Source organism: Anser cygnoides, chromosome 12, assembly GCF_040182565.1.
Source record: "Anser cygnoides isolate HZ-2024a breed goose chromosome 12, Taihu_goose_T2T_genome, whole genome shotgun sequence".
Taxonomy (NCBI): Eukaryota; Metazoa; Chordata; class Aves; order Anseriformes; family Anatidae; genus Anser; species Anser cygnoides.
In genome coordinates, this window is record NC_089884.1 from 17,521,200 (window position 1) to 17,542,500 (window position 21,301).

General features: G+C 44.1%; 1 protein-coding gene and 1 long non-coding RNA gene across 6 annotated transcripts in view; both read left to right on the forward strand.

Annotated features, from left to right (window-relative positions):
• The first annotated feature begins 376 nt into the window (after positions 1-376).
• Positions 377-11,035, forward strand: LOC125184173 (uncharacterized). Its single transcript, XR_010834594.1, has 3 exons — positions 377-2,184; positions 9,402-9,552; positions 10,488-11,035. It is a non-coding gene; the product is annotated as an uncharacterized lncRNA (long non-coding RNA).
• A 3,845-nt stretch (positions 11,036-14,880) lies between these two features.
• Positions 14,881-21,301, forward strand: part of SALL1 (spalt like transcription factor 1) — a 16,967-nt gene continuing 10,546 nt past the window's right edge. The window contains exons 1-2 of one of the 5 annotated variants that reach the window (XM_013195655.3): positions 14,881-15,622; positions 17,462-17,554. In XM_013195655.3, the coding sequence (XP_013051109.3) occupies positions 17,479-17,554 (76 nt within the window). In that variant the 5' untranslated portion in view covers positions 14,881-15,622; positions 17,462-17,478. Of the gene's footprint in view, positions 15,623-15,646; positions 16,567-17,010; positions 17,370-17,461; positions 17,555-19,347; positions 19,487-21,301 lie in introns of those variants that run through there. The other 4 variants (XM_067004450.1, XM_013195654.3, XM_048075312.2 and 1 more) reach the window with 4 other exon arrangements.

Here is a 21,301-nt window from a genome sequence, read left to right on the forward strand (position 1 = left end):
GGAACTGGTTGTTTTCCCAATTAACTGACCATAGGCACTCTCAAATTCTTTTTCTCAACTTTTATAACCCAGTACAATGCTGGTGGCAAGGTTAAAACATCTTTTTTAGGCCATTAGGGGCAGGGTTAAGCCTGTGTAAAGCAGTAGAGTCTGTCTCAATGGAGATACACTGACCTATCCTGCTGAGCGTCTGGTGCATGTCTCTACAGAGATTTTGTTCTCTCTTCTCCTCAGGTTGTATTGGATGCTTTAACAGCATTTGATCCTATAGTGTCCTTTTAGCTTACCTTGAATCCCCTTTGAGATTTTAGATTACATATGTCTGTATTTGATTAGCTTTGTCAGTTTGTTTTCTTCTGATGTTTTTCTCCTCTGCCAGCTGTGTTAACTCTTCCCTCACCCAAGACAAGATCTCACACCCTAATGTAATATAATGAAAATATGTTTTTGAAATAGTCTTTGACATCATTTTCTGATGATGTCCAACTCATATTCAGATATAAATTTCTGCGATCTGGTTATCAGTTCTCTGTAGGAAAGTGTACGCACATGTTCCACATAGAATGTAAGGACAAGAAAGGTCTCAAATTCCCCTTCTAATGACTGGTTGATGTCTATCAACTTATGCTGAAAATCATTGCGACCACAGCCTTCCTTTCAATATCATAGCTGCTTCCAGGATGTCAGATATAACTGCCTTTTGTACAACAGTCTTATTTAAACCAGACAAAAACAATTAAGATGGATGTTTTGATTGTCATCTACCATATTAAATGAATTAAACTGCTGTAATTCTAACAAAAAAAAAATCAGTGTTGGGTATTAAATAAAATAAAATTATACTTTTTCTCAATGAGCATTTCAGGTTTTGCTTCAGCCTGAGTTTCTCACTTGAGGCCAACCAGAAGTGTTGAAATGCTGTCAGCTAGGGTTTCACAGAAGCCTCTGATCCAGGACACCAATGCGGACATCCAACTGCCCAAGATGTGGTCCTTGCACCCTCCCCATCTCCTGCTGAAGTTGTTGAATCTTGTGTGTGCTCAGGGTTTCACAAGGCTGCACTATATCCACGTGGTGCAGATTTTAAGAGCTCCATGGTGCTCAGATAATATTCATATCTCTGAAAAGGACAATGCTGTCCAAACAGAATGAACCTTTGAACTTCGATAGATTTTGGTATGACCTTAAGCCTCAGATTTATAAAAACAAAACAGAACACCTTAAACCTCAGATTTATGAAAACAAAACAGGACAAAAACCACTGCTTGCTCCTTTTCATTCTATTTTCTGATTTTGCACTAAATTGTCAGCAAAGCAGGCCTTTTACCTATAAACAGATGGTACAAAATTCTGCGGGATTTTCCCACATTTGATGAACACACACATCAAGTCTATTTACATGAGCATGGAAAATATTAAAATGACTACCAGGTCTGTACAGTGTAAGACACCTGGAGTACATTGCTGCCAGCAAGCTTCCAAGGTGGGGAGATTCTGGCACACAGTTACAGTTCTGGGGATTGGGCCATTTTTGACTTGGGTTATTGCATCTTTTTACACCTGAAGACATGTTCACCTCTGACCCAGAAACATCTGCAATGTCAAACTATAAAAAGGGGAATTGAATTGTAGCCTTTTTTTTCGCCTTACTGTTATTTTTATTTTCTATTGAAAGGAGTTTTAAAAGGCCTATGAAATGTAAAATTGCTTTCTTGCCATAGTTGCAAAACTCATTTCACCTTTTTATCTGAGATGTGCTTGTAGCAAATTTCCAGAGTTGAAAAATGAATACAATAACCCACTTTGAGTAAGGATCATGGTCCAAAGCACTGAGCACAGCACAGTCTGCATCTCTCAAGGCTTGGGGCAAAGAGGGGAACTGCCCCAGTAGCCTGCCTTGTCCTCACTCCCACCATTCACCCAGACTTTTCCTCACTACTTTATGTTACCCACAACGTTGTTGCATATTCCGTCTTTCCTTCCTAAAGTAACGTTGTTGACTGATGAGGGATTTTTTTTTTATTATTAAATTATTATTCACCAAGTCCTAACTTTTTTTCCTTCTTTGCAGGGATAATTTACAAATATTTGGTCCATTACTGCTGCTCTTACGTGGCCCATCATCAGAATACCAGCTGTACTGGTGACTACACAAGTGACTGTAGTTTCTTATATGAAATACTGGTATACCATAATATTTATTCGAGTCTTTCTTTCACCTTTCTTGTTATGATTTGCTCTTGTGATTTATATTCATACAGATATATATTTATTTATTTTTTTACTCTGGGACCCTTCTGTGTGTCAGTTTGCCCTACTGTAGAATGAATTTACATGGTTTGTAGTAGACTGTGAATATCTTTAGTTGAATATCACTAGAGAAATCCCCAAAATTATTATTTTGACATTTAGTTATGGTATAATGTAGCCAATTTTTCGTGTCATTTAGCATAAGAAGTATATAGGGCAAAGCAGCGCAGTATGTTGATAGATGGTGTATTGCTGTGTTTGAGTTTGCCAAAATTAACACATTTCCCATTGGAAAAAAAAACTTTGGAAAACTTTCTCTTTTCTGAGTACAGGCATTTTATGTTAGAGCCTTAGAGCTGGTTCTGTCTCTCCTAAGTTATAAACCCTTATGGATGTACCATAAAGATGTCCACCTAATGCAGAGAAAAGCAGATTAATTGATCACAGTAATATATTCTTATCCACTGAGTAAGAGCATTACACAGATTGTTTCTTGTTTTGTTTCTGGCTTGTAAATCTTCATTGTAGAATACAAATGAAAATGACCCAAATATGTATTATTTATGAATAAGACTCTCAGATATTATGCTTTAGATTGATTGTGTTAGACAGGATATAACAGAAGCACAATAAGTCAATGAAAAATAAAAAGCAGCAAAAATGTTTCATGCTAAAAATGTAGTTCTAGTGACACCTCTTATATAAAGGACATTTCCAACACATTGACATTTATATTTATCATGGCTGTGTGTGTGATTTACAGTTGTCTGAGGTACTGAATATCAGGAATATCCATGCACATACACACCCCTTTTGAATGATGGTAAGTCATAGACTGCTGCATTGCCCCTTATACAACAAGCTTTTCCTCCCCTTTTTATTTTTCTTCTCTAGCTTCAGGGAGGCAAAGGAAGCAGTAGATCAATAGGGTGTCTTGACTGAAGTTGCCTGCAGCACTTCCATTTCTCAGACTGGACACTGATGCTAACTATCAATAGCAATAAGAGGCTGTCTCAGACAGAATTAAGGCTCCTTCTTCTGCATGGCTGTCTGGTGCTTACTGATAAACATCTTGTGCGCAGGATTGCAACAAATAAACCATTTCAAGTGTGCAAACTAGCCACTGTCATTCTCCCTATTGATACTTGCTCTGGGGTGAAGTGACTAATAGTTATTTTCATACAGCTGATAGATACACAGCAGATAGGTATACAGATGGATAATAGTGCAAAGGCTTAATGCTATAGAGTGTAGAAAGATCATTGACGAAATTCTCTGTGCTCCTGTAGAAAGCCTGAGACAACAAAAGACAAAAATAGTGACTTATGTTTAAACTACTTAAGAGAAGCTAAAGATGAATTTAACTGTTTATTAACATCCAATTTTTAGATAGTGTTAAAAATATCCTGTCAAGCTATTTTGTTCAGAAGTTATTCATTTTTACCACTTCACTGGATTTGCAAGTTTAGTCTGCAAATAAAAGCTAACGGGGCTGGGTGAAGCTATGATATAGATGGGGAGGTGCTGGGCAGCACTGTGGTCACTTGTCATTTGACCTGAGCTATGCACCGCACCAGTGGTTGCTAATTTTGGAAGAACTGAGTCTCTTTAGCCTCCCTCCCTGGAAAAAAAATAAATAAATTAAAAAAAAAAAAATCAATTTCTCAACTGATCTATAGCTCTGTAGTGCATTCCTTGTTTTCAGCCTGAATAAGGATGAAAAATCAGGTTCTCACCCACCCACATAAAATCACCATTAAAATACCCTGGCCCAGCTCTTCTTGGTGGTATGTCCATTATAACTCTGCTTAAGTCAGATATCCAGTAGAGTTGTGCTAATTTACATCAAACGAAGAGCTCACATACTAATCCAGGTTTATTTTTCTTTTAATTTTGCTTTAACTGACTGGGGTGGGGGAAGTGGTTCAGATGCTCTGCTGGAAAATCAACAGAGCCTTATTTCATATCCTCCCTCTGTGGAGCTCTAACCATTTACAGGAGCTAACAATTTGGCTCTGAGACATCTCCAGCTTTATATGAAGTGGTGCTTTTCAGATTAGGAGGCTGGTTTTCTAAGGGAAAGTTCAGTGAACCTTTTTGAGTTTCAGACTATCCCAAAGAAAATGATTAAATAACGTTTCTTTCTTTCATAATAATTTTTATGGTAAATCTAACAAAGGCTGATGGATTTTATAGGATGAGATTATTCTGAAGATAGTTCTGATGTTGCTGAATTCTTAATTCAAGATGGTTGATGAGAAAGTAAACCAGGGCTTCCAAGATTTTATGGGAAAGGACACCAGTCATGAATAACCATACTAAAAATATTTGCATAAGAAGATTCCTGAATATATGTCTATGAATACGTATATTGGCTTTGAAAGAAGTGAAACTAAATGTTGCCAGGAACATAATATAGGGGGGGGAAGCACAATTTGTGTATTATCACTTACTGATAGACATTTTCACTTTTCTTTGTCTCTGCACCGTATGCTGCAGTTGGACTTGCCCACCACACGCAAGCAGTGTGGGGGTGGAACAGTTAATATGTGTACACTGCTCAGAGTCACTGCTGTTATTAATTGTCCTCCAGTATAGAACACGTACATTTTACACTAATACGCTGATTAGTGAGACAGAGCGTTCAGTTTCTAGCGAGGGAAGCTGGAATTTCAGAAATAGCTTGGCTCTTCACTTTGATTACTTTCTGGCTAGAGAGTTGGAGTCAAACTAATTCATTTTGTAAACATTACTGGTCATTCATGTACAGTGCGTTGCATGAATCAGTGTAGGACAGTCAGATTGGTACAAATTCAAAAGTCCAGATGAAAATTACTGTTTCACTGTACACAGTATAATCACTGTACAAAGTAAGAAGGATCGTATCTGTACTCTTTACTCAGGCAAAATTCCCACCCCCCAAAACTGGAAGAGTTTCCTTAAGAAAGGTGAAAAGACAAGGGTTCGAACTGTTTGCTGATGAGCAATCCACTCCCTGCACCCCAACAGGCAGCTTTCAACAAATATTTATAGAGCTCAGGGATACTGCTATAGCCTCAACATTTCAGCACAAATATTAGGCCACAACCTCAGCTAGTCTAAATTGACGTAGTCCTATTGGCCTCAGTGGCATTAGAGTGATTTACAATAGCTGAGGTTCTCACTCATTTTATTTTTAACTCAGTGTCTCTGGCAGAGTATGCTCTGCATGCTTCTTTCAGATGAGGAGCAGATTAATTTTAAAGTAAAAATTAAAGAAAAAAAAAAAAAGAGCTCTTCATCCATCCTACAGGGCAAAATTTCAGCCCAGTTTTGAGGGAGGCTCAGTATAAAGGAAAATGTGTTAGAAGGCTGAGCGTGAGTTTTCTGTAGCACAGCCATACTCAGCTGAGTTGGGGTGCTAAGGCAGGAAGCCATTCAAAAAAGTAATTGGCTCTTTTGTTAAATATATATGTATACACACATGTGTATGTGTATATATATAAAAAAAAATTGGGTTTACTGCTCCCACTGGAGAACTCTGCTGTGTGTGTTAGTTTTAATAGCAGTTATGCAGATATAAGCATACGGTTGTGTATTATAATATTTATTTCTCAATGTCACTATGCCAGGATTCTTTAAAAGGGTATGAAGTTGTCTCTCTCTTTTTTTTTTTTATTATTTTTATTTTTATTTTTTCCCCTCGGTTTTTCAAGACAGGAAACATTAGCAAAGCACTTTTTTTTTTTTTTTTCCCAATAGTAAGTGACTTGAAGCTGGAAACAGAGAAATGGATTACATTACATATTTTCTACACAAACATAGGGATTAATTTAAATGATTCCCCTAAATCAAAATAACTAGAGTTTTTGGCAGCCTTTGAAGTTTAATGAATGTTTATTCTTGCCATCAAGTGTAGGTTTTGGGACACCCTGCAGGACCACTAAAACAAGATGATCTAAAGCTATTTATACAAAACAAGCCAAAGCCAAGATGTTTGTATTAAAGTTATGAAGAAAATGCAACTATTTAAAAGTAGCTAATATTTTGTTTAACAAATTTTAAGTAAAAGTTGCAGAGCTGTTCCCTCTGTGCTGTCGGTGTCTGTAGCCTATACATAGCCTATACGCTAACTACAATTCTGATGATTTCAAAAGTAAACTTGATATAGAACAGGTCTCTGTAGCTTGTATGCTGTCCTAGGTCTGGTTTCCCCTCTTTTAGGGACACAGGAAAGCTAGCTTTGCTCTTAGCTTTCAGAATACATTTGGAATTCCTTTCAAATGTCTCTTATCAAACTTGACAAGAAGTACCTATTACTTAGAGACATTTCAATGCACGTTTTCTGTAGAAGAAAATTAAATCAGGTCATGAGATGTAATAAACCAGACGTAGGATTTCCAGATACGTTTTATTTCTTTCATGGTTAATACTTTTTGAAGTGCGCTACTGAAATGCTGCATAAATGTAAAACCTGGTTTGCCTCTGATGGCTGTGATTGACTAAAACAGTAGGTAATATTCTTGGAGATATTTGATTCTGATAATTCAGCCATACAGACGTTCTCTGTTTTTTCTTTTTCTTTTAAAAAAAAAAAATTTTTTTTACTTTCTTTTTTTCCTTGAGGGCCATTTTCACATGTACAAAAAAAAAAACCCTTGCAAACGAGATATTTTTTATATCTAAAATTCACAGCATGTCTCGCTGTTAAATTGCCACCTTAGAGGCCTTTTTTAAATTTCATTGAAAATGCATATTAAATCAAAGTGATAGACACATGTAATGTAAAATGTCTGTCAACAATTAGAATCCCATTTGGAAGTTTGTAAAGCATAACAATTTAAAATGAATTTAGATTGAGAAGAAAAGAAGTTTTTAGATTGGGAGGGAAAGTTTTAGCTTGCAGTACTGCAATTTTGAACAGAAAAAAAATCCAAGATTTTTGCCTTTTACTTAGTAAAAGAGAAATAAAAGAACTGGGAATCCTAACGTAGTTAGTTTACCATCATGTGTCAGTTCAACACCATCATTCTTTCCACAAAGTCCAAATTATGTTGATTTGGAAAGGTATAATAAATCAGTAAGTATACAAATAATACAATCCAATGGGAAAGTGCATTGCCCTGTTGTTTTCAAGGAACCTAGGAATACATCGCAGCTGAGACATCCAATAACTGTGTGTGCTATGTATTGAAAAGTGCAGCTGTTTTTATTGGGCCAGACCAAATCCCTACCCAGTAACATCCACATGGCTTGAAAAACAAAATAAAAATGCTTTGAGGGAAACTTCACCAAATTTCCCTTGTATTCTTTTCAGATGATGTTTTTTACACAGACCCCTCCCAGATGCCCTGAAGCAATGGGATCCACCTGCACACAGCACCTCCAAGAGCACTGAGCTCCTGCCAGGCAGCCTTGGCCTCGGCCCTGGCTCCATGGTTCCACCACCCAAGGCCCTATGTGGGGCCTGGGCTGGCGGCCACAGGGGGGTCTTCAGTGTAGTAAGAGCCCCGGGGGGACTACAGGCAGCAGTAGCTCACCTCTGGCCTTTCCTGTGTGGTGAACGACTCCTCCGGTACATTTGTTGCAGTTCAGAATAAGGAATCCTTTAAGGAAGGGAACCGATCTCTCTTCCACCGTAGAAAAGAGTGTACGTCCTGCATAAAAGGGGTTCTTCATACACCAGTCAGAAAGTGACATACACATGATCGTATTTTAAAACACTTGACAGGTCTGTTCTGCCAATAGCCCGATCTATTTGGTCATGTGCCTGAGCTACAGCATTTGGGCCTACACATGGATTTTCTCTCAGGCTGAGGCCTACCAAAATCAAGGGTTAGATGAGCTTATGACTAGTATTTATTGAATACAATGTAAACAACAACAACAAGTATTTTGATTAATTTTAAATTTTGTAGCATATATTTATTTTTTATTTTACAGCATGTTTCCAAGCCGTATCCCATAATGCCGTCACTGAAATTAGTATTATCTTGGCGATATATGCCAATGCTTCAAGCACAGGACAGTGCATTCTCTGTAGTGATACATAGCTCCTTTAAGCAGATACACTTCCAGTACTGTGTATATACTTGTGTATAATTCTTCCAGATTAAATTCTGGCTGCTTCTAGACATTCCAGTTATCACTTTGACTGATTTTATGAGAATGGAAATAAGGAAGCAGAATAATAAGAAATGCAAAACAAATTCTACAGCTTACTCCTGAAAGGAGAGTCAGTCCCATGAGAACTTTCTGTGGTATGTTACTGGTTACAATTATTGTAAAAATAATTGTGTGCCATCACAAAAGATGGATGCAAAATAACAGTAATAGTTTTTGTCTTTGGTTATTTAGTATTTCTGTTGCCTTTGAGTAATCCGGGTGAAGAGCCAAGATTACCTGCGAATAACACATTTAAACAGGTGGTTTAAGGCACTATTCTCCTAAAACATCAGAGTTGTTTTGCTTAGAGAAGCGGTAAGTTCTTTCCCAGTCACGTGAGTACCAGCAAACAAATTCCTGCAGGCTTCCCAGAATATGGCAACCAGCACCAGTCACAGGATTTTGTTGCTCCAGGCAAAACATTAAATGTAGGCCCCTCACAAGGCACTGTCACAAGCACAGGCAAGTGTTACAAAACATTTTGCAGCCCTAGGCAGCTGCATGCTCGGCATGGCTGGTGGTGGCAGTGCTGGCCCTGAATGTCGATTTGCCTATCTCTCACCCATTAGGCTCACATCCATCTCACTTTCTACCTTTGCGCTGACTTTACCTAATTGCTGCTGCTCGGCATGACTCCCCTCACTGAACACGGTCAGGTCTTGTCTTACCTTAGAGTGATCCATTACGAGAGGGGCAAAGGAGCTGCTGGTCTGGCAGCCCTTGGGGAGCAGTGCTGGGTGAAATCGAATTTTGCTATTAGAAAATTCTAACAGTGAAACAGAGAGTGAACGATACAGCTTGAACAGAGCGAGTGCAGCATGTTATTGCATTGTGAGATTACATGTACAGTCTCACAGAGGACAGTACTGAAGGGGGAGGAGGGAATGAACCATATTTATCCTTTGTTTAATTCCACTTAACTCAGTACGTTTATAGTGCATTTGGCTCTCTGTTTTCCTGAAACTGTTATTCTTAAATATGATAGCTTTGCTTGTGCTCTCATGCAGCATAAAAATGGAAGTTGCTTCAACTGCAAAAGAAGCCAGGTTAAGTAAACTTTAGAGATGGAGCAAGTGACTTCAAGCCCCAAAACATATGAGAGTGCAAAGGTATGCGGCTGTCAACTGAACATATCAACAAGAGACATCTTACTAAGAGGTATGTTATTTACATGCTAATAATTGTCACTGGTGACATCCCTAGACCTTTTTTCTATGGAACAGTTGTTTACACTCATCTGAAGTTAGTAATGGGCCTGATCTGGCACACTCATACAAATACAGCTCCTCTCAGAAATTGGTTTGTATAGACTGGGGGCTTAGGCGCATATTTTATTTGCAAACAGCTGGAACAGCTTAAGAAGTTACCATACCACGCACTGTTGCCCCATGCAGATTTCCATCCCTTGCTGGCGGAGTATGTCATGCAAACATTTTTGCTAATGCTAGAGCAGCGCAGACTGGGAGTGCTCACCCGCTGATTGCCTGGTGACAGCTGGGGGACAGCATCTTCCAGGCGTGGGGCAGTGGCAGACAGTGGTGGGAAACGGTATATTCGATCATTCCAGTTAGCCCCTGCCAGAAAAGTGCTCATAGAATCATCTAGGTTGAAAAAAGCCAAGATCATCAAGATCTAGACTGAAACACTGCCCACGATGCCCTCTGCTTCTTGCACAACGGTGTATTTCATCAATAGTGTGTTTAGGACAGAGCACTTGCATTGCAGACTTCTGAGGACAAGAAAAATGGCTTTTCATGGACTCAGAAATGAGTGTGAGGTGTATCCTGCAGCTTTACAAATGGATGCAGAATAAGCACAGGTGTTTGACTTTCCTCAATGTACTACATTGCCTCATATTCAAGTATGATTCTCCCCATTGTGCTCTGCCTGTTGCGTTATGGACATGGCATTATGACAGTTGAATTGTTGAACCAGTACAGACTGGTTGCCTTTGCGTGTATGTCTTTGCACCAATTGTTTTGGCGATAATTTAAAATTTACTGAAACTTTAAATTCTTATTTGGGCAGTGCTTCTAGGGTGCCAATGGCTAGGAGCGAGCTCAGATTAGCTTTGTGATTGCATGCCATCCTAGGGTGAGCCAGCTACACTTCAGACGGCTGCATACAACATGTGAATACACGTGGAAGCCCTCTGGAGATGGAATCAGATGCTCTGTGCAAGACCGTAATGCAGAATACGTAACTCAGGGTGACGTTCAAGGAATGGTTCGTGCGGCCATGCTGACAGCCCAAGCTTACCATATAAGGTATGGAAAGGGTGGAAACATTTTTTTCTGAACCCAAATCTGGTTTCTGGATTTGTGAGGAAAGATCTTTTTGACATCTCTTTTTGAAGATTGTTCTTTTGATTCTCGTGACTGGAGCTTCTTAGGGAAGGAAAGTGTGAGTTTCCTCTTCTGGGTGGTATCTGTAGGATGTTGGCTTTATGGAGCAGTAGTTATCACGGCTCTCACTGGATCACTGAAATTGTATCTGCTGATGGTTCAGTAAGGGCTGGCTGGCAGCTCAATGGTTGACTCTTCCCCCTCTTTCCAGCTGCAGATTTGTTTTAACTAATGAGAAACTCCTGGACTTACCTTTTGAGGTAGGCAATGGCTGTTGTTGCCACCTGAACATTAAATGATCGCTAATAGCAAGAAAAGAAAACTGCAACAATGTGGCTGGGGGATCAGATTGCTCGGTGAGGAAATGGGCTCCCCATAAGCTGCAGATAATGCATATGCAAGTCTGTGAGCGAGCATATTTATGCTCAGAGGTGAGTTTTACACGTTGCCATTGCAGACCAATTCTTTTAACAGACTTGGCCCAGACTGGGTGCAAAAGGTGGATCATGAGGACACTGCCTAGCTCAGGCATGGAAAGCAGCACATTATTCACAAGGCATTTACTTTATTGCTGCCAGCAGCTGCCAAGCCAGTTTCTTGCATTGATGCAAAGAGTATGACAATTTTCACGTTGTAAACACCATGCATTAATCAGAGCACCTCGATATTATGCAAACAAAATCTGTGTACTTACAAATACTTCCACTGTATTTGAATCAAAAATAACGTCATGAAAATGCGCTGGGTTGTCAGGCTCATTTCATCATTCGAGAAATTTGGGACTGTACAGGCAACAGTTCCCCTGAGGTTTGAGACATATTTATCCCATAATTGCTGCAGATTCTCCAAATTAAAATGAAACTTTAAAATGTAAATAAAAATGCACACTCTGTAAATCTGATTTGACAGCAGAAATCTGTTTGTGACGACAACAACAGGTCTTACTTTGTTTGATGATTACCTTGTAGAAAATCATCTGTATATTACTAGACAATTGCCATATGAAATGTTGGCCTTGTATTTATATTTTGACAGGCTGAAGAATTTTTGCATAATTTTGCTTCAAAGGTAAGCAAATCTTAAGGGAACGCTTTTTTGAAGAGCACATTTTTTTTCCTTAAATAACCTGGAAGATACATCCCTCTGTCCTACTCCTTCATTTGCTTTTAAATGGCTCCCACCTCCATATTTTATACTATTTTAGATAGTGCTTTGATTAAAGAAATGATAGCTATGATGACTTTAAAAAAATCCATACAAACACTCTTGTGAATGTACCCAGGTGCAGAGCAAATGTGACTGTTTTCCTATAAATGAACTTTTCTTAAAGCAAAATGTTTGGAGGAAATCTTGACTGATAGCTAGTTATGTCTTATCATCTAACATCAGATGTATTTTTCATGACTTTTCTTTTGACATATACATATTTCCATGTCTTTTTTTTTCCTTCCTGTTCTACCAAAAATTATTTCTGTGCCGAGAGACCTCACAATATTCTTTTGGAATGTCTTTACAGCCCAGAATGTTTTTTAAAAAATTGTATCTAAGGCTGAGAGATCTGTGTCACTTCTAAACTTCTGTTTTTCTAGTGAAGCTACATTATGGCTACATATGAGGCTGTGATACACTAGAATATTTGGAGAAAAAAAAAAAAAGGATGTAAAGGGATGTAGCTTGCAGAAAAAAAAAAAAGAAAACAAAACAAAAAAACTTCCCCTGTGGCATCAAATAAAATTCTTTATTCTCTATAGAACCAATAGACTTGTTCTGTCCATAACTGATGACCACTGTATAACAAATCAGTGGGGAAGATTTCTGACCTAAGCAGCCTACCTGAAATACACAGTTTTTTCGTTAGTGTAAGAAAAGGTATATAAAGGATAGTGTGATACCTTAAGATCAATAACAGTATTGAAACCAAAGAATTTTGTCAAGTATATGGTACTTAATTAGAGAAAATAAGCCTATATTTTTAGCAAGGGGAATAAGACATTCTGCTGCCAAAAAAAAAAAAAAAGTATCAAAGAGAAGAAATAATGATAGGCTTTAGGATGTTAGAGTATTTTTAATTATTAGCACTCTAGGTTCTCTGTGTAGTCACATAAAACTGCATGGAAGACTTTTGCAGTGCTGCATATTTATCTTTCTTTATGTTTTTTCTCCTTGTGGGCTATACGTAGAGACCAGTTGCCTATGCACTGATGCAGGATATTGCTGGTAAAGGAATGAAGCGATCCAGGTATTTTTTTATTCCTCGGTTTTTAACCATCCTGCCCGAGAAAAAGGATTTTCCATCCCACTTGTTTACTTCATGATTTATGTCTAAATTGACACAGTCCTTCGGAGGCATTCGTGTTAAATTTGAAACAAACATATTTAATGCTCGTGTTATAATAAAACAGCTAAAAGAGCAGATTAAAAAGATATGCACAGAGGGGTCTGATTGATTGAGGGATTGATTTTACTACTTTTCCCGTAGGTGGGTAGTGATGGCTGTAAATCTCTTGATAATCATTTCAGAAGCACCTTCATCAATAAACTCAAAAGGGATAGCTAGGTGTAAAAATTTGCCGGCCATCAGGTCAAACAAAAGGCAGCAAATGTGTAAAGAAAGAATTGAATTAACTAATCCCACTTTGCCCGGTGATGGCATTACTCACGTTCATTTTTATCTCGGGGGCGGGGGAATTCTCCATCACTGCGGTTCTCTGAGATTTGGGGGAGAGCGGGGAAGGCTCTTTTCCCTCTTTTCTTCCCCCCTTTAGCTCAACCCGTATTGCTTACGATTCAATTATGCGGCTAAAAGCTTGTGTTTGTGAGCACTGATCAATTATTAGTTGTCAGTAATAATGGAGAAGGATTCAATGCTGCTTCTCCCACTCCCCCCCCCCCCCCTTTTTTTTTCCCGGGGAATTCTCATTAGGAAAATAAAAATAAAATTAAAAAATAAGAGGAGAAGAAGGCGAGGAAGAGAGCTGGCAGGACTTCCACAAAGTAGGCATCCCTTGCCCCAGAGAGCCCCGGGAGCGGCGGAGTGGGTGCCGAGCAGCGCGGTGCGGGCTATTGATACTAAAACAAGTCCAGGGCGCTGGGGCCGGCTGCCCCCGGGGAGCTGCGCCCCAGGACTGTCTCCAAAGTTTATTATACAGCGGAGCACAAAGCCAAGTTCCCAGCTGACTGCAACATCTGGAAGCCCCTAATTACACACATTTCGGAAAGCCACGTAACCTGTGTTAGCTGCAAAGCGGCTCACTTTAGAGGTCAACTGCAGCGACGTTGGGAGCCCTTCCGCAGCCTCTCTTTTTATTTATTTATTTAGCTTTAAAAAAGAGAGCAGAGAAGACGAAGAGGGGGAGAAAGCAAAGCAAAAGAGCGAGTGGCCCCGTTCCCTGCGAAGCAGGTATTTCTGCAGCGGGGAAATGGGACGGGAGCCGAGAGTGCTCCCTCGGCGGCGGCGGGCGCGGAGCCGCAGGTTGCGCTGCCCCGGTGCCGCCGGCGGCGGAGCGCTCCGAGCAGCTCCAGAGGTGCAAATTTGCAGAAAATATGAAATCAATTGGCTTTCCCCCCCGGCTCGTTATTAACGCTGTATTAGGACGACGTGGGGATCGCGTAGCTTTTAACCCCTGAGTGTTTCAGGGTGTTGGGGCTGCCCGCGAAGCTTAATAACAATAATCCAGTCTGGTGGGTTGCATCTCATTGAAAGCGTCTCTCAGCAGAATGAACTGCAAATTATCCCCTGTTTACCATCTCCCTTCAGTGCTCATCTCAATGAACTGGAGATCGATCCCCACCACGGGTGTCTTCCAGCCGGGCTGATTTGCATTGAAGCACATTAGAAAGCCTCCCACCTCCATTAAAAAGAATAATCCGAGGTAAAAAAAAAAAAAAAAAATCTCCAAGGTGTGGCGGGGAGGGAAAAATATCTGTCACTGTCACTGGGAGCTGGGAGAGGGAAAACCCAAGATCAGAGTATTTACGCTCGTGAACTCTCACAACTTCTGTTGGAGACAATGACATTTAATTGATGTATTGCTATCAACAACAATAAAGACCGATTTTTCCCTAGCCCTGGAAATGCTGCTCTGCCTCCACCCTTTCCCCACCCCTCCCGGCCCCCAGCGAAGGAGAGGAAAACAAACAATAAATAATCAAGCGGTCCTAGATTAAATACCAAGTGCCGCTTTATGCATTAGCGAGGGAGCAGAGAAACGAAAAAAAAAGTTATAAAACTTATTTTCTCCAGATTCATTTCTTTTTCTTTAAACCACTGTTTTTCTTCTCGTTGTTGCTTTTTAATTACCAATCCACGGCCGCCTTTTTCCTGCCACGAAGCAAAGGTACTGCTCATCTGGGGAAATTTGTCTGAAGTTTAATCGACAAACGTATGATGAAATTGTAAACGCGAATCATTTGGGGAGAGCGGCTAGATCAGAAACCGGGGGATGCTAGCGGAGTGATTGATACACTTGGAAATACAGACACGGCCGTGTCCATAGATCCGCGTGGGTGTTTCGTGGGCATCTGCGTGGGGCTAGCTGGAAGTAACGAGTGCGGGGCTGGACGTGCAGGGTCTGTTTCTTTCCCACCGTCTCAGGGTAAGGAGGGTGACAGCCTGCGCCGAGTGTATCCATCTCTGCCGAAACATCTCTTTAAATATTCAGTGAAAAATAATGTCATGTGAAGTACCACCTATAGCAACATTATTATCTTCATTCTTCAACATCATCCCCGCTGATAGCTTCGTTTGTCTTTGGCTCAAAACCTACTGTACCGAGTGCTGCGGGGAGGGAGGGGGCTCGCCCCGTGCCGAAATGAAAAGAAGCGGTGGTGGCCGCTCCGCAGCGCTGCCTAAATACCGGAGTGGCACCTGGGAGGCTTCTTCGGTTCGTATGGGTTTGTTTGTTTGCTTTTGCGGCTCTTGTTTTTTTCTTTTTTTCACTCTTCTCGCTGAACGTTTTGCAGTCTCTTTCGTTTAATAATGAGAAGAAAACGCGAGCGAGCCGGTTCCTCGAATGGGAACGTTTCTCCCTCTCTGCCTTCTCCTCCCGCTCGCTCTCTAGGTTTTGCCGGCTCATTTGAAATTGAAATGAGTTGTAGCTGAGCAGCCTCTCGCTTTTGCGGAGAGTTTGTTAATATTAATACGGGGAAAAGGAGTAGCTCCTACAGCAGAGCAAATAACCCACGGGGGGAGCAGGGCGGGAGCGCCGAGTGGCTCAGGCTGGGGGGGGAGAAGGATCCCGGGGTCCCGCTGCTCGGGGGGGATGCGCGGAGGGGCGCGGGGCGAGCGCGGCTGCAGCGGCCGCTTGGCAGCTGGGCTTTTTCTTTCGAGATCGGACGTTTGTTGGCAAGAGGCCCCCCCGGCAAGTTGTACCCGGGAGGCGAAGCCGGGTGCGGGACGCGCAGAGCTGCGGGCAGCGTCCCGCGGGCGCGGAGGGAGCGGCCGGGCTCTGCCCCCCCCGGCTGCGCGCCCCTGGGGCTCCCGGCCCCCCGTGGAGTGCAGGGTGGCAATGGGGGAGAGGGGGGACAGGACACCGGGCAACAAATAAAAGTCAGGAGTGGGGCCGCTGTGGAGGTGGGGGGCGGCCCCACACCCGCCCCGCGTTGGGGTGGTGGAAGGGGAGCGGAGCCGCGGAGGGGGAGCGGGTGCGCCCCCCGGCCCGGCCTTCCCAGGGCGCCGTCGGGCGGTTTGACTCCGAGCCGGATTGACTCCGGGCCCGATTGACTCCGGGCGCGACCAACCGGCGCGGCGCGGAGGCCGGGGGCGGAGCGGCCGCCTGGTCCGCCCGCCGCTCCCAGCGGCGCCCTAATTGTCCTGGGAATGTGTGAGGTAAAACCCAAACCCTTCCTATTTTCAGCACCCGTCGGGCCCGTGATATATGGAAAGGGAAGGAGGGGAGGAGGGCGAAAACGGATCTTTATTTGCAAATGCGAGAGACAGAAGAAAGGAAAAAAAAAAAGAGAGAGAGAAAGAGAAAAAAAACCACCCGAAACTTTTTTGCGGCGGCGGGACGGCGGCGAAGCGGCAGGCGCGGGGCCGGGCAGCGAGAGCGGGATCGAGATCCGGAGCGGCATCCGGAGCGGGGCTGTCCCCGAGCGGGCGCTCGCCGGCCGCCGCCGGGGGTGCGGGGCCGCCCCGCCGCTGCCCCCAGCCGCGCGTCCCGCCCCCTGCCCGCTCCTTCGCTGCTTCCCCTGCCCTGCCGGCACGGCTCGGGCTGCGGCCGCCTCCCCCCAGTCTCCCCCCCCCCCCCCCCCAAAAAAAAAAAAAAAAAAAAAAAAAAAAGTGAAGCGAGGTGCAAAGCGGGGAGCCCGTCGGGGCTGGAGGCAGGGGCGAGGGGAGCCGCATTCCTATAGTAACCGGGATGGCGCGGTGCAGCCCCGGCTGGTTGCTAAGAGGGTTAAACTGTATCCAAACAGCTTTGGGGAAATCCAGCCCCTTCTCCTGCCACATGGATCGACTCATTGGGTGGGAGCGGCGGAGAGACAAGGGTCTCCAGCAAATCAGCGCCTAATTGATTAAGGCGAGCTGGTTTGAATAGAGCTGGCCATGTGCCAATCGCCTTTCAAAGAGCCCCTCTATGATTAATCGCAATGCATTATTGATAATCATAATTATAGCAGGACACATGCGCGGTGCGCGGAGGATTGGGGAGGTTGGGGGGGGGAGGCTCGATTTCCGTAATTTTGAGAAGATTTTTTTTTAGTAATTTTTTATTCTGCCCCAGCTGATGTTTGAGCCAGCATGTCGCGGAGGAAGCAGGCGAAGCCTCAGCATTTCCAATCCGACCCCGATCTGGCCTTGTTATCCCAGCGAAATGGTGAGTTCTTCTCCTCTCCCTCGCACGCATTTTAACACAAACCCGCACAAAATAGATCAACTTACCTCGCGGGGAGCCGGGGCCGCGGCGGAGCGGGGCAGCTGGATCTCCCGGAGTTACGTGCGGGGGGGTCCCTTTTGGGGTTTTGCTCCAACTTGTTGGCTTTTCTCTAATTTTATTTTTTAACTCGGCATTTTCTTTCGCGTGTTTTCCTAACGAAACCCTCAACTCTTTCCGTTTTGTTTTTTTCTTTCTTTCTTTTTTGATGTTTTTCCTCCGCCCTCCCCCCGCGGGGCGGTCTGGCATCCCGAGCCCGCAGGAGATGGCTCCGCGCCCTCCGCGCCCCGCGGGGCAGGGGAACAACGGGGGGCTGCAGCGGGGCGCCTGAGCCCCGCAGTCCCCCGGCCCGCTTCCCGCCTCTCCGGCCACCCGCACGGTCCCCCCGAAAGGGCGGAAAACCCCCTCGGGCACCCGCTTTCGTGCCCCCCCTCTCCTCCCTCCCTCTCCCCGCCGCCCCGAACATTTCCCGGGGGCCGAAAAGTTGCGGCGGGGGCATCGCCCCGGCCCGGCAGCCGCCGAGCAGCTCCGCCACCACCAGCGCGGAAGCCCGGGGCAGCTCGGGGGTTTGTTTGGTCACCCTATTTTTATTTCATTTTAGTTTTTGTTTTTTTTTTTTTCTCCGCCTTCCCCCTCCAAGTCGGTGAGCGAGGAATAAACGCCGGCTTTGTGTCCGCCGAGATTTGGAGAGGGAGCGTGTGAATTATTTATTTTCTTTTTCTCCCCCTTCCTCCCCCCCAGCCCCCCTCTTTTCCCTCACCCCTCCCGGGAAAAGGGGGATTTCGGAGCAGTTTGGGCGTAGCGCGGCGGGGCCGTGCCCCTACCCCTGCCCCTACCTGCGCCTGCCGGCGGCCGGGACGCGGGGCGACAAGTGGGCGGCGGGGGCCACGGGGACCGGGGGGCCACGACTTGTCGTCGTCCGTCCCCGTCCCACCCCCCCCCCCCTCGGTGGCCATGAGGAGGGCGAGCACCGGGGGGGGAGCCGCGGGCCAGAGGCGCCTGGGGCGGGCAGGTAAGGGAGAGCCGGGGCGCGCCGGTGTCCCCCTTTGCCTCCCGGCCCCGCCGCTCGGGAGCACCTTGGGCTTTCCCCGGGGCCGGCGGCAGGCTCCCGGCGATGCTGCTGCCGCCTCCTGCCCGGCTCGGCCCGGCCCGGCCCCGCAGCCCTGCGAGCGGCGGAGCGCAGCGCGGTGCCCGCTGCGGGCGGAACGCGGGGAGGGGGCCCCGCGCCCCGAATCCCGTCGGAAAGTTTGGGGGCCGCGGCCCTGACCGCTGCACCGCTCCCGGGAACCCCGGCACAGCTGCTTCGCCTCGCGTAGCTCTGCCGAAACGGTTCTCAAAAGTCCCTCGGCTCCCGGGAGGCGGCCGCTGGTTTTTAGCTGAGTTTGGGGCGCTCCGAGTGCTCTCGAGTTTTGCCATTTGCTGAGCTTAATCCCCTTTCTCGTCTCAGTAAACGTATTTATTTTTCTTGCGCTGTTATTTCTACTTCCTCCTGAAGTTTCGAGCAGGAGTTGGGGAAAACGCTGGGGTTTTAATTTGTCTTTCATCGGCCTCCTAGGAAAGAATTTGGAACTTCTTAAAGTGAGTGGAGAAGGGGAAAGCTGAGATGGAAATTATCTTGCTGGGAAAGCAGAGAGGGATTTTTCACATCTTCACTTCGTTTAATTGCATCTTCTGGCGCTCGGGGTCTTTTATGTTTTTACCGGACAGAACAGAGCAAAACACCTTCAAGCATCTATTTTAAAAGTAGCCGTTTCTTCTGGTTTCAGTCTTTTGATCTGATTTTGCACATCATTTTCAAGTGAAAGACCCTGGGAGTGTGAGAAAGGAATGTTAGCTGAGCAGCTTTCCTGCCTGTTGCTAAATGATGTACTTACAGTAAGTTGGATTTTGACTGAAATTATAGCTCGGAAGTGAAGCTTTTGTTTAGTGTGCGTGCCTATCGGAAGTTAAATAAGTAAATAACAAAGTTTATTTTCAAAAAATACCGGCCGATAGCCTAGGAGAAGCAGAGGGCTTTATTACAAAATCTGTAGGAGCTTCCTCCCGCCCTTCCGTAGTAATGGGCTTGGGTTATGGCTGTTTTACTTGCTGAGACGCTAAGTTTTGAGTAAGTTGCCCAGAGGGTGTGTTTTGTAAGCGTGTTTCAGGATCCAGGATTTGCAATAATCCCGGCACGGGGCTGCCCTCCGCCTCGCTGGGGTCCTAGTTTGGCGCTGCAGCGAGACGGGGTGGGTGAGCTGCAGCGAGGACGAGTTCGCATCGTACGCCTTGCACGACAAAAACTCGGGATTCTGAGAGCTCCTTTCTTTTCCTTTCACACCCTGACTTCAGGTTCGCTAATTCTTCTGCGTTTTGCACAGGGTTCAGGCAAATTTGGCATCGCGAGCCCTCCGAGGCACTTACCGTAAAGGTAGAGCTGGGCAGTATTTTGAGCGAATGAATAGAGTGGCCCGGGAAAACTTCTTGCATCTGATTTGAATTCTGGTTTGTTGAACTTTCTGTTATAGTTCCATATCTAAAGATCGATGGAAAAAAGTTCATCAGGCTGCAACAGCACGTATTTATTTTTTTACTGCTCCCTTTTTTTAAAGTTCAAAGCTCACTCAGTTCACCCTCACTAGGGAGATTTCCACTTAAAATGTATTTTTGGTGCAATCAGTGGATAAGTAAATTTACCTTCTACGTTCACCCCGTGAACGTGCACATTTAATAAAGTTCATGTTGGATTAACCAGAACAGGTATCAGATTAATAGCAGAAATTACTTGCAGCATAAATTGTATTCAACAAGTAACTAATCACTGGTAGGAAGTGGGCAGGAGACTGTGGGATTATTTCCTTTTGTTAATAACTTAGCTACTTTGGTGATATTTCAGTTTTCTTGGAGCTGTTTGAAATTGTGTTCCCAATTGTAGAGGAGGATTCTCGGAGCGCAATTTCCTGAGGCAAAAGTTATCTCACAGAAATAAGCCAGCCAGACTTGAGGAAGGGAAAATATTTGCTGCCCTTCCGTATAAAGGCTTGTCAGAACCAGTGCCTTTTCATGTCGGTAATGGATTTGGGTAAATTCCTGCTATAGCTTTATGATCATCCACGTAATTGTTACTGGACCCATGAAACAAGAGAAATTATGATCGCTTTCTTTAGTAGAATCTGAAGGGCAGGGTGCTTAAGAGAAATAATTGCTTGGTTAGGCTGCTTTTAGTTTGTTACGTAATTAGGCCTTTTTGTGAGATAACTGCAGTGTATCAATTCAGAAGAGACACTTGTGTTTTTTCCAAAGGTGAGCCCGAAGTGCAGAGGGCCTTGTGAAATATCACTTATGCAGATGCAATTCAGAAATAATTACTGAAACCCATATGGTGGGAGTCCTCTAAACCCAGGGTTAGTTCAAACCCGTTTTGTGCGTGTTTCCCCTACATAACCCGCATCTTTGTCTCACTGCAAAATATTTATGTTTTAGTTTGTACCTTATTTATCTTTTTGATGCTAAGTACCATCTGGCTCTCCGAGGACAAGCCCTCCTGTATATTTAGCTGTACCAGTTCTTATTGCATAACTCGCTTTTAACCATATTCATGATTCAATTGTGGAAACATGAATCCCTATTGAAGTGACCTGAGGTGCCTCTCAGAAAATGCAATTGTGTTCCTTGAAACTGTTCGCAAAAAGCAAAAGGAGCGTCTCTGGC